Source organism: Onychostruthus taczanowskii, unplaced genomic scaffold, assembly GCF_017590055.1.
Source record: "Onychostruthus taczanowskii isolate IOZ18803 unplaced genomic scaffold, ASM1759005v1 scaffold31, whole genome shotgun sequence".
NCBI classification, from domain to species: domain Eukaryota; kingdom Metazoa; phylum Chordata; class Aves; order Passeriformes; family Passeridae; genus Onychostruthus; species Onychostruthus taczanowskii.
Window position 1 is genome coordinate 63,291 of NW_024500461.1, and position 14,355 is coordinate 77,645.

General features: G+C 33.2%; 1 protein-coding gene across 1 annotated transcript in view; it reads left to right on the top strand.

Moving 5' to 3' along the window:
- Nucleotides 1-14,355, top strand: part of NAV3 (neuron navigator 3) — a 182,246-nt gene that overhangs the window by 24,667 nt on the left and 143,224 nt on the right. The window contains exon 4 of the mRNA XM_041409852.1: nucleotides 3,664-3,841. Within this exon, the coding sequence (XP_041265786.1) occupies nucleotides 3,664-3,841 (178 nt within the window). The remainder of the gene's footprint in view (nucleotides 1-3,663; nucleotides 3,842-14,355) is intronic.

The window sequence follows — 14,355 nt, forward strand, 5'->3', positions numbered from 1 at the left end:
AACAAATAACAAGATTTTCTTCTGAAAGCTGAATTTCTTAACACAAATCACTTGCACCTAAATACCAAGCTCCAGCTGTCTTGAACAGCATGCAAATATAGATTAATGATAACAAGTGAGAGAGTTTCCTTTTAATTTTCCCTTGAAATTGAACCAAGAAATGCAATGTTTATGAATCTTGAGACAATGTTTTAAAACAATATTTTTTCAATGGTATTAATCTTTTAATGTTACCTCCACAATACTAGATAGGCACAGAACTTCCCGAGCATACTTTTTTTTGTTTTAACTTGTTCATATATTTGATTCAAAACAGCAAACAAGAACATAAGAATCCTGCTCAGTTAAATAAACTCAGGGAAGACTATTTGTTTCAGCAAATTTATTATTAGTAGTAAGGCTGTCCAGATGAGTCTGAAAATTATAGTATTCCTTTTATGTCTTCTATTAAGTCAGAGTGAATGGTTTTGCTGCTTCAGTTGTTCTGCTGTATTAGTCACCTGAAATGATTGCCTAATGTGGTTGCAACTAAATTAATATAATAAATAAAAACCATTAAAAATACCAGTTGTCTTAATTATTACATAATATTGTCTTGCTCATGTAAGAGGCAAGTGAATTAATAAAATGTATGTCTTTGTCCTGTAGCAAATTTAGCAGTTCTACAAGGTATTGCACACCTTCAAATTCCCTTTGACCTCTATGGCAACTGAAGATAACAGGTCCAGAGATGCATCCCTGTATTTTATTTTGCTTGTAGCATAACTAAAAGCTGGAAGGAATTTTTTTTTCCAGAGATGGTAATTTCAGTTGAATTCTAGAAGATTCATGGAGAAAAAATTTAGAATGCTAAACACTATTTTATTTTTAAATTAACTCAGAATTACTATCTTTCACCATCTGAATCTATCTAGGTTTTTAAAATGTGCAGCACAGACATGATATGTACTATCTATTCACCTTGATTGTCAAATTGTGAAAAGCTTCCTAAGTGATTTAGGAGAATCTTTGTGTCTACTTGTAGATATCTTGTACAAGATATCTTGTTGCAAGAGAATACTGAAAGTTTGCTTGCTCTCATTCACTCAAAGCTATTTAGAATCAGAATTTCTAGAGCAGCCTATTCTTACTTTGATATAAAGTATGAATTAAATGTTTGAATTTATTTTATGAGGATACTCATAATTCTTTAGTACTCTGACATGGTAAGTGACATATTTTCTGTACTTTTTAAAATCAGAATCCGTCTGCATTCTGCAATGCCTTTATTCCTACCTTTGTTTTGCTTTGGACAATAATTTTAATAGGATATATGCTTCAATTGTGTAGCTTTAAGTTCATATACTACTAAAAGCAATACTACTACACAGGACTAAGTGCAAGGACTATGATTTAAAATGCTCTTTATTCTTCAAAACCGAATTTTAACATTTAGTGCTGAAGTAAGATTAAAATTAATTCTGCTGTTATGCAGTTGATCATGAATCTGGAGTAAATCCGCTACTATCTTCATAATGATATTCTTCAAAATACTGCAGAGTTGTGATTTCCTTAAATATACCATTTTTACTGTGTATAATCCTGAATATTACAATCTTTTAGGGGGAGAATAAATTGAATTTCTTGTAAAAAGCTTTGGCAAATTTGTCTTCTTACTATGGGGTCATTTATTAATAACCACAGATGTTGTGGAACAAGAAACCATTAGCTTGACAAGTTTTGAGGATTTCACAACCAGTTTATGACCTCATTTTGACAATTGAACAAAGAGGTCTAGAAAAAAAATAATTTTCAAATCTTGGCTGCCAAATATCTGCTTGAGAGCCCAGTTGATAAATAATTGTCCAGTTGCTACAAAGAAAGAAACAATCCTCTCATTTTCAGAGTATATGTTTAGTACACATTAGAAGTTCCTGGATTTTTTGCTTTTGAGATATATTCTAACTTTAACTCTATTAAAATTAGGAAAGAAAAGTTACTAATAGCATCTTTCCCTAAAAATAGTAAAAAATATATTAACACTTAAAGAGCAAAATTTTAAGATTGAAAAATGTTGAGTGAGATTTAACAAAGGATCCTTCTTCTCAGCATGAAGTGATGCAAAATAATGAAGAAACTGGTGTCTGACAGTCTTCTCAAACTAGAGCCACTTAAAAGGGATAGTTACATGGTTTTTTTGGGGGTGTTTTTAAGATAATTTTAAATACAAATTTCCTGTATTACTTGACAATGATCTTCCTTGAAACCAACATGACTGCAAAAGTCATACTGCCTAAAATGTTTACTTGTTGTGGGAAAGTTCTACATATCTCTCATGGTCTCATTGCTAATCAAAGATCCTGCAGCATCTTCACAGGGAAGATGAATAAGTATGGCTGCTTAGAACAAATTTACATTTTTAAAAGTATATTCCAGTGTCCTGGATTAGGTTTGCTTTTGAAGAATAGGTTGCAAGCATAAAAGCTCCAGTGTTTGCTGCCTCAGTATATGTATTAACATTTCACCTAATCCTATTGAAAGAAAATCAATATGGTTTAAGAGACATGAAAATGACAGTAATTTTGTATAAATTCAACTTGAAAATTTGCCTAGGAAAGCTGTACAGCACACACAGCTCATTATTTTGATTTGCAGGGAAGGCAGAAAGGTTGTGGCATTGCATGTCAGGTTGCAAGTCTATAGGTCTAATAAAAGCCTTTTACAAGGTGGTCAGTGCCAAAGAAAATTAATAATGAGGTTATAAACAGATCTACATGCTGCAGATAATTTCATTAAAGTCTTCTGAGGTTTCTTTTTGACACTGAGATCATTTATCAGCAAGGAATGACAACATCCTTGTAAAATCTTCATCTCAGGCTGGGAAAAAGCTAAAAAAGTGATGGGAGTCATAGGGATGCTGCTGGGGTTCACCAGAATTGTATTCAGGTAGCTGTTTAGCCTCATCAAAGCTGTCATTTTTGTCTTCATTATCAGTAATAGCAGTATAAAATGGAAAGCTATAAAATCATGTCATTCGAAAGTTCAAAGATGTAGTCATGAGCCTTACAGTCACCTTTTTTAAAAACAACCTTCCATTTATTTTCTTTTCTCAAGTTTCCTGCACACATCTGTATGAATGGATACATGCTCACTGACAAGAGCCATTACCATGCAGTCATTTTGATTTTTCCAGAACTCACTCTTTATTACCAATGTGTACAGAATTTCCTCCAAAAGGAAAAAGAGTAATTTAAAGTCATAAGGTTTGAAGGGATGTGTATTTGAGACTAGAAAGAACTCAGATTTTCTGAATGAGCTTTTCCTTAACTAGAATATTTGTACTTTGTTGGGACAGGAATATTAACTTCAAATTATGTGTCTTATTTAAGGTTTGATATACTCTTGTTTATGACCATGCAAAAGACTCATCATGAAGGCATTGTAGATATAGATGTCTATTGCAACACTGACATATAAAAACCCAAAAATTATAATAAAAATATAATATCAGTGACATCTAAAATGTCTCTGATATTACAGGTAAATTAAGAGCTATAAGACATAAACATGTATAGCTATAGGTATGTACACACATACTTTAGTATGACTTCTACAAAACTGAAGTCTAAAACCAAAGTGTTTTCACTTCCTTTTCTCTTTTGTTTTTTTTTTTTTTTTTAATAGAAATAAGGAATGGAAATTTGAAAGCCATTTTAGGGCTGTTTTTCAGTTTGTCTCGGTACAAACAGCAGCAACATCATCAGCAACAGTACTACCAGTCTTTGGTGGAGCTACAACAGCAAGTCCCTTCAACTCCAGCTGAAATCAGCCAGTCCAAAACACACCAAGATATGCAGTCAAGGTAGGTTACAAAGTTATCTTTCTCAGGTTCAAAAGCTTTTTATTTTTCTGTTTGAAAAAGACAAAATTTTGTTTTAAAAAAGGCTATTTAATGTTTTTTTAGCTATTTACACAATGGTTTCAATGTGTTTTTTGATAGTAAGCCCACATTTCTTGGGCGTAAAGTTAGAGCAAGAGCAGAGAACAATACCAATTAGTTTTAGTTCCAATTTTAGTTAATTGTAAGCATTTCTTTTACTTTATTATTGATTTTTCTGCACATTGCACAATAAGAGGCTGCTAGCACACCATGTGGTTAGTGTACTGGTTATTTTCATGTTTTCTTCCCTTTCCTAGTTCCACATGTAAATGAAAAATTTCCAATAATCAGCAAAACAGCTGGGGAAAAGGCACAATTAATACTTTCATTTGTTATAGACTCTTTTTGTCCCCACACATTCTGGGTTTTGAGTGCCTAATTCTATTCAAATGTTTTGTATAAGGGAGAAGAAATAGCCTAAATCTAGTTGTTTCTTGTAAGAGGGCAGTTTTTATTTAGTTTTAAGAAAACAAAGCACTCATTGGAACTCAATAATTGCTGAATTACATTGCTTTCAAACTGTATCTGAAAACATTTTCATAAGGTAGTTGCTTGAAGGCCACTATAGAAAAACGAGTTAGAAACGGAAATATCTGTTTAAATGGAAAGAATGTTAACAATGTATATTTTATTGGGCAAATTTTAAAAAAGTCAACTTCAGATCATCATGAAGAATTTTGTCTGTTGCTTTGTTCAGTTCAGTATTTGTTCCATTTTTTATATCCTTGTTCAAAATGTTTTTGTGGACTTACTGAACAAGTGTATGTCAAGAGTGTGGTAAATCAATGATCTAGATTGGATTAAAAGTATCAGACTAATACATTGAGATTCTGGTTCTTAAGTCTGTTGATATATAAATTACACTTTCATGTATATAATAAACATATTTATTCTTTAATGGACGAAGCTTTAACACTTCAGCCTGATAGAAATCTGTGTCTTGAATCTAGAAATGTTTTAAAAATATTTTGGAGGAAAGTGTTGCTAATAGCATGTTAATTACCTCATTTGATGCAAAAATTAAGATACATGTGTTTGGTTGGGGCATTATGAAGTGCTTTTATTTTCTCTGCTGCTGAAAATTAATGTCTTTGAAGGTTTTTCCTGTGAAGTATACAATTAACATGTAATCTAGGAAATTATGGTGGGGTCGAGAAAAGTCTGACCATTCTCAACTTTTTCCAAAGCTTAATTTCTGCTTTTTGGAGGATATTTAATACTGCATGAGAGACAATAACATCTTGTTATTCAGGAATTAAGTGTTCACAGCTTTAATCAGGGGAATTAAGAGCTTAGCCAGCTTCCTATAAATACCTTTGGTTACTGTATTTTGTTTTTAATTTAGTGAAAAAACTGAAACATTTCCAGATTTTATAATTTATCCATGGTGAATTGTTAATAACAAAAAAAATACATCTTTATACATCTTGACTATTGTCAAGACTATGTCTTGACTATGTCTTGTTCTTTATACATCATGACTATTGCAAGAGTTTGTCCAAAAAAGCCTGGATAAAGCACGTTTTTTACTGTTTGGATGATGGTGATTCCATGTGGTAGGCAAAGAGGTGTTGAATATTTTATTAAGCTTTCCATTATAATTCCCTGAGATCTCATCGTCTTTCTGCACTTTTTTATAGTCTTCTATTTTGCTATGTTAAAACTTGCTTCTGTAAGAAGAAGGAAAATTATTCCATGTCCCAGATTCTCCATATTTATGATTTTGTAGAGTGACATCTAAGCTTGGTTTAAAAAAATTTCAACTTCCATCAGTGTGCTTTAAACATTCCACTTTAATCTAGGAGTTTAAAATAATTTAATTATTTGATTGAATTTCTGTTCATAGCTAGGTTTCACATGTAAAATATTTCTATGTAAAAAATTACCTGACCAAGATTGATGACATCTTTCTTATTTCTTATCTGTAAATTGAAAGCAAGATTTTTTTCTATGTGCTTTCACATACAGAGAAGTTTGATGCTTGTTACTGTAAAGTCTGTATTTCCTGAGGGAGTATGGTTTCTTCTATCCATATATTTTTCATTTAAATCTTAAGGGATAAAGGCGCCTGCCAGAAATTTTCTCCTATATGACAATTTTCTATCTTCCACTATAAGTATAAATATATCTAGTATTATGAGCTGCTAGCAAAACAAGGAGCCCTGGAACTTAGAAACAAACAGAAATACAATTTTTTTTCAATTGTGGTTTTCTTTTTTCTTTATTTGTCAATTTTTGAAGTAATATAAAGAAATTAGCATAAAATAATATTTACCTTCCAAAGAAAAATGACTACATGTGAAAACAAGTTTTCTACTAATAGATGGGCATATATAGACATACACAGATGTGAACTCTCTCTGGTGGATTTACCAACACTTCCTTTCATAGCAGCTGTTCATTTCACTTCTTGTTTTCCCAATAAAATAAATAATTTGAAATATTATTTAAAAATATGTACCAAACACCTTTCTAGTTTTAAAGATGATATGAGTAAATAAAAGCTTATTTTTAGAAAGAAGCCAAAATATGAATTAAGAAAGAAAAGATTGCTTTGTTGAGATCCATCTTGCCTCTTGCTCACTTTTTGCTGTCTGTAATGTGGACAGGTAGGTTACGTGATTCCTATGATTGCTTTCATGTCAGGTGTGTCTCAGCAATAATTAGAAATGCAACCAACATAACCGAGGTGGGGGAAGCTCATGATTTAGAAGGTCCTTAGAAACTCACATGAGTGCTATATCGAACACTTGAGATCTTTAGATATTTTTGCAAAAAGTAGTTTCATACTGGTACTGTAGTACTGAAAACTACACATTTCCCTGTATGGAGAATTTTGGAAAGTGATAAAATCTGAAGTGTATATTAATGCACATTCTTCACACTGTCCATATAAAATTAACTTAATAGATAATCTAACTGCTATCAATCAAAAATTGAGTAATTTTACTTTTTTTCTGAAGTGCTGTTGATAAAAAAGTTGTTTTATCCTTTCACAGTAAAAGTTAATCTTTACGGCTATTTACTATTATGCAGTTATTGTGCAGGTATGTCTTTTTTTATTACCATGTTGCAGTTCTGAATATGTTTTGAAAAATTCTTAATGCTTTCTGTTTTCTAACATTTGTAACATAACTGTGGAAAGGTTTGGTATGCAGAAGCCTTAAGGCAGAATATCCCTTACGGTGTATATTTTGGAAAAAATATTTGGCAAATGCACAAAGCAGATAATAGTTTCCATTAAATTGACCTGTGGTCTTTTAGAAATAGCTTTATCAGGTTTTTTAATAGAACAAGAATTATCTTGTTATTATGACAGAAGCCAGATAATGAATGTAGCTGCTAACATGTGAATGGGACATTCGTCTTTTCTTAAAAATGGCAAAATGCTTCAAACCTAATTAGAGTAAATTTTCAAGGGTAATTGGAAAATCATCTTCTTACACTATGGGTAGCTTATTTTACTGGAAGACTGACACATATTTACTTTTCATATTTACCTGAGAAATAAAGATGTCATTTTGACGCACTCTGTACATTTAAGTGCATTTGATATCCATGTGTTTGTATATGTGCCTACATGTAAGCAAAAGCAAAATATATACACTGAATAAGGTGGGTGCTTTTTATAGACTTTATACATTTTTTAAATCTTCAGTAATCAGTCACATCATTTTGTACTTTAAGTATTTGAAACTATGTCTTAGTTTGTATTAATAACTGAGGTTCTTTTAGGTTAGAATATTCTATGAGAAAAGTTATCTCCTTCATTGCTTCCAGCTAATGTATACTAAGCATATTGTGAAATTTCAACTTTATTTCCTAGGAGGTAAAAAGTTGTTGTATCTTCTGTATTAAACAAATATGAGAAGGTGATGCCCTTCACTTTTTTCCAAGAGAAATAGAGATTATACATGGGAGAAGGAAATACTTCTGAGAAGTCACACTGAAAATGGTCAGATTACAGAGGTTGCTGAAAACCAAGAAAGTTTTGTCTTTGTATGTGCAGGGCTAGCATCCCACTCTCCTGATTTAAAAGACTGGTCCTGCTGGTGATAGTGATGATGATGATGATGGTGATGGTACTCATCCCCATTTCCAGGTTATGATGTCCTCAGTAATGATCAATGTCTGTGATCATTACCATGTCTGAAAATTTCTGTGTGCCACTAAAGACAAGCTACTTTATACAGTGTTTGAGCCCTTTGTCAACAAAAACTGAAACAGGCACCAAATTATATTAGGTCTCTACAGGTTTCATACACAGGTTGTTTTGCTGAGGTAAACAAACAGAAGCCCCAGGGGAAGGTTATAATCAGAATATCACAAGACTGGACAGGTTAGATTTGTGCAGAAATGGGGAATTCAGGAGACTGAGCCACCACACTTATCCTAGTGTGACTAGGAGACAACACAGACAGGAATGTAATTAAACCAGTTTCTGGAGGAACCTCTCTTTCCTAAGTGCAAAGTTTGCATGGGAGGATAATGAATATCCTTTCACAGGCTCCTTACAAAGTTATCCAAAATTGGTCAGTGTGAAAATACTCTAACATTGCTATTCCCATGTGAGCTGTCTGTGACCAATGTCAGGATTGTGAAAGCTGTTCATACAGAAGGCAAGCAAGATTCTTCTTGTGAAAGAGTATTGTTTGCCTATCTAGTCCTGTGGCCAACAGCAACATTTCAAATTAAATGTGAAAGGAAGGAAAGGAGTTGATTCATGATAAGTGAAATTGCCTTGCAAAAAACATTCTTTCTTTATGGAAGATCATAGTTTTGTACTAGTAATGATAAAAACTCTGAAATTATTAGACTATTAGTGAAAAAATCTGCAGTAAATAAATAGTAACCAAATGCAAAGAATAGTTTTAGATTTGATTTCTGATTTCTTTTTACCCTAAAATTTCTTATATTCTTCCATTACTAACTGTGGGAATTGAATATTTCGAAATCTGAAGTTGGCACTTCACTCTTTCCTTATGACTTTATTGCAGCTCTCAGATTTATTTTTAAAAATACAGTGCTGGTGGCCTTATTTATATCTGTCAGTACAGATAGATGACAACAATGGCTACATTATATTTTTATGCTTTGCTTTGGTAGTGGATTCCATTATCAGAGCAATACATCTGTGGTGATGATCTTTCAACCACCCAGATACTAAGAGAAAACACATGTGGATGAAGGAAGTTCTGTCTCATTTACAGATTAGACAGTAACTGGTTTCAGTAAGCTGTCAGAAAAATTCCCCTAGACAGACAAACTATTTTATCATGTACAGGAACGATGAGCACAGCTTGAGGTCCAGATGAATTTTGTTAAATTTGTTATATTAAAAGTGCCCCCTGGTTTTCCTGAGCAGATAAACAAAGTTAGGTAGCTGATTTCTGCAGGCAGTTGCATATATAACTACTGCAAGGAACAGGGTTTCATGTTGCCTGCTGCTCAGAAGTACTAAGGAAGAAATTATGCATGTTGGATGCAGAGCTTGTGCTGTGTGAAATACAGTAATGAAAATGTAATGCTTATGATTATGAATTGAAATAGATCCATGTCAGAATAGTGGGAATCTGTATAGCAATCTTGATTACATCACTCTGTTTAGAAAAAAGGCCTTCATTTAAATATTCTGAAGGTTTAAAACATGGTTTCAGCAGTCTACACCAAGTGTGTTGCACTGACATAAAAAATGGAAGGTGCACATAGTTGTGTGTGTTGCTTGTTTAATGTACAGGGAAGGGATGAAACAAGTCTCTTTGCTGTCCTTAGCTCATGTTGTTGCTAGTCACTTGGTTTTGGTGAAAGGAAAGAGGCAGGTAGTTCCTGCTTTTCCCACTGTGGAATCATTGTCAAATCACTGATTCTGAAGAGAAGAAAAGCAAATATTTATTCCTTCTCTCTGTTCTCTTTTTGCTAGTAAGGGTCTAAGTGCTATTAATCTAATCTGATGTATTTCTATATGTCTGGGAGATAATGCAGAATGAGTTGCTTTATGTGATTGTTCCAGGATCTGCAGGAAGCTGACCTTTAAATGGCCCTTTTAACCTTTTATTTTACCTTGCCAATCAGCTGTGGCTCCATTTTGTTCTACTCCCCCAAGATGCAATCATTACAGTCCTCAAGGTTCCAAATCACAGAAACTTCAGAAAGGAGGCTCTTTCATCGTATTTGTCCTGAAGTCCAAGTAAATAAAGCATTTAGTGTGTCTCAGTGGCAAATGACTAACCTGTCTAATAGTCTTCCCACAGAAAAGATAGAACAGAGCGTTAGTAAGAACATATTTTTCATATACTTCTTCCATGTAACCCATCCTCTCTAAGAAGATATCTAATAACATTTCTTCAGCTTAAAATAATGGGGGAAAGGGTGTTTCAAAGTGACATTCAGGTTCTAAAATAAATGATATTTTCCACAGTTATAATACACCAATCTAGCAGACTATTGCATGCCTAGAGAGAAAATAAAAAATATAAAAAGCATTTTTAGTCTCTTAATAGCATTTCAGATTTTTTCAAACTGTTCATCCTCTATTGACCATTTCACCACCAGTCCTTCATAAACTGCTTGTATCTTTTACCTTATTAGCTATTTCTATGGGTTGGATCCTTCAAACTTGTCCTTTACTGATTGGTATCTCCCCTTGCTTGTTGCACACAGTTTTTTCTCCTTGCAAAGTACCTGACGTATATCTGACTTTCTTTAGGAACCTGTGGCATGCAGTTACCCTGGGTTCTTCTGTTTATAAATTACCTCTGTTCAAGAATAGTAATTTTTCCCTAACTCTTCTGCTGTTTGCAGTTCAAAATGCAATGGTCATCTTTTCTCATTATTTCTTCTTGCAGTTTTCACAAGAGTGTTTTAAATCAGTTTAGTGGAAATTTTAATTTTGTTAATTTCAGATATTCTCATTGTCTGGCCTGTGTCACCCTTGCCACTCATTACTTTTTATCTGTCAGTTTTGATGCACTTTGACCATAATTCTCACTGTTGCTAATCCAGATCATGCAGAATTTAATGGGAAGTGTTCCATTCACCCTTGTAGCACTCGAATCCAATCTTTTATATATTTCCTTCTGAAGGAATAGAAGCTTTATAACGAAGTTATTTTCCTTTCAGACATTCTTTGTTGCTTTACCCTCACTTTCTACTGAGATTCATTAGATCTTCTGATTCTTTGAAGATGAAATCTGATGCAAATATGCATACATTTATTACTTTCCATGACCTGCCACCAGTTTAATTCTGACACCTTGTGAACACTGGAGGTTGCTTGTAATTATTTGTATATGGCAAATTAAATTTCAACACATGTAAAATGCAAGGGTAGCCATATTAAATTAGCACAGTCTTCATTCTTTTTTTTTCTTTTTCGTCAGATGATAGGTAGCAAACCTATTATGAAGCAAATTGTTCTTTCTTTGTTCCTATTTATTCCTTAATAAATTCCTTCATACCAATGTATGACCCAGTCTTTTGCTTGCATTTTTACATTCATTTAAGTCATAGCTTTATATTTGTACTTACTTTCTTTGCTTCTGTCAGTCCTTTTAATATCTATTATATCTTACTATTTTCACAGACTGTGCAACAAATTTGATATTCTACATGTTGTGGTTTTCTGGGTGTCAGTTAATGAAATAACATTACAATTGGAAGCTGTTGTAAAGGAGATTACTTTCTTTCTTAATTTACCAAAAAAGCTCCAAAATAAAAATCTATATAAATTCCAAAGAATCCTAGGCAGTGCTGTTTGGCAGTCATTGCCTGTGGAAAACACATTAAATAGAAGTGAAAAGTTTTTTTATATTTATGATTCACCAGACTTACAAGAATTTATTTGTGTTTTGAAAATACTTAAGGAAAATAGCTGAACTGCTGGTAGAATCTTTTGTATTTTCTTTATATTACAAAGCTCTTTGCCATTTTAAAGTCAATAGGGAGACTGAATGAAATGCTTACAAATGTATTTTGCTACTGTCAATAGAAACAGTTAACCATGGGATAATTTTTTGACTGATGCAGGTTTATAGCAATCCCAACCATACATTAGGTGTGTTATGAATGTGGACTTTCTGGAAATCTATGCAAAGATTCAAGAGATAATTAGCATAGATTTGAAGAAGTAAAACCATCAGCACTTCTGTCACCTCCATTTACATTTCCTCTAGGAAAAAACTTTTTTACAGTTTTATTCTATCAAACTGTAAAGTAGAATGGTGGCATATGATTCTGTGAAGATACTCTGATATAATTCTGTTCTAGTATAAGACCGTAAATGACATGGAGATAAGGTCATAAAATGGTACATTTGGTTCCTAAGGGCCTAATCCTAGTTCTGGCAGCACACTGTAATCCACTTCTCTAATTTGCTCAGAGAAAAATAGTGAGGTTTAAAAGATGGCATTTTAGGTGTGCTGCAGGTTAGCTTAAGCACAGTAGTGAAGTAACACAGTCTCCTAAACCACAACATACAGTTACTGCTAGATATCCATTTTGTTTCTTTAATGTTGTGGTTCTTGTACTCCTTCATTAAATTCCACAAAATACCTATACTACAATACTGGGACCAAAGCAGAAAAGCTATGGTCACTGTGTATTCCTTCTTATTAAAAGGCTCTATATTCTGCAGGAACATAAATATTGATGCAAAACTAGGTTATCTGCATTTTGGTTTATGAGTTGTGAACAATAGGAAAATATTGAAAACATAATTTTGCTTGTACCGTCAAGCATGAATCATTTGGAGACGGACTGCTTGAATAAGATGCCAGAAGCTCAAAGAGCGGAAAGGAGAAATGTCCAAATAATTTAGAACAGATGACAGGGTATGAGCTAGAACTGCCTGAGCCATAGATATTTCGTCTTGTGAATGAAAAAAAAAAAAAGGATTTATGTGTTAAATATGTAATATTTATCTCTATATTTATATCTATATCTATCTTTACCTATATCTATATATTTATATCTATATTTATCTCTATACTTATATATTTATATATATATTTATATTTGCCTCTATCTATAGATAATATACCTCTATCTATAAAATACACATTCATAAATAACGTTTATATAAATGTTAAATGTTTATTTATTTATAAATAAATAGGTATAGGTATAGATATATGTAGTTATATAGATACATACATGTGGATATGGCCATATATTAATTGACCAAGGCTGGACTAAAGAGGGAAAAGAAATGTCTGAAAAATATTGTTTGTACAGAAAATCAAAGTTTTTTTTGTTTCTTCCTCAGTGTTCCTTGAAAGTACATTTGGGGATCCTGTTCAAACTGTTTTATAGTGTGAGGGCTTGGAAACTTTTGTTTCCTGTGACATCTTTCCAGGCACACTTGGGATTTGGAGTCAGGTTTACCTTAGAATATTATCTTTTGTGATTTTCAACTGGTAGGATGATGAGCAGCTAAATAGAAAAAAATAAAGAAGTATGTTTTTTTCTTATTTAAGAAAAAGACTTTAAAAAAAAATAGGTGAACAGGGCAACTGAGACCTTCTGGTAAATTTTTTACATTGAAAAAGCATTCTTTTTAAACTAGTCTTTTCCAAAGAATTGTTCTAATACAAAAGTCTTGAACAGCTCTGGAGTGCATTCAGACTAGAGACTAAATGCATTTTGTAAGATCAACAGCATATTACAATTCAAGTAAGCCAGTAAGGAAGAAAGAGTTTGATTATGTTCTACAAAACCCTTTCTCTTTTTCTAATTTCAACATAGTGCATAGTTGGCATTTTAGAACCACCATGTGACTCTTAACATTATAGGAAAAAGACAGTGTGGTGTAACATGATCCTATTGATCCTTTGGAGGACTTAATAAAAAGTATATGATATTCAGGGTGTCACTGCATGGGTTACTTTTTGAAGACAGAGGTTAAAATATTTTTAGCTTGATTCATGCTCTTTTCAGATTTATAGAAGGTTCATGGTTCAGCTTTGTGTGTTAATCCACTTTCAAGGGCCTGCTTCTTTTCTGACATACTGTATGGCAACAAGTTAGAGTTTCTGGTAGTTAAGTCCAGTGTCAAACAATCTGTTGCCTTCCTTCTGCATAGAATCATAGAATGATTTAGGTTGGAAAAGACCTCTAAGTTCATCAAGTCCAACTGCTAACCCAGCACTGCCAAGTCCACCAGTAAAACCTATCCCTAAGTGCCACATAAAGTCATTTATGTTGTAGCCTACATTGATTTCCTAGTCTCCTCTACACCTTTTAGGACCATTTTGTAACCGTGTCATGCCTGCAAATGAATGACCCTATCAGCTCCCCATCCTGATGGAGCATGGTGCGCAGGTCCCCGGTGCAGCTGGCTGTGCTGCACAGCCACGTGGCACTGTGCAGAGCCCTGCTTCCTGAACCACTCAGCACAATGCAGACATGGGGTTCTCATCAGCACCTCGGGCTCAGCAGCA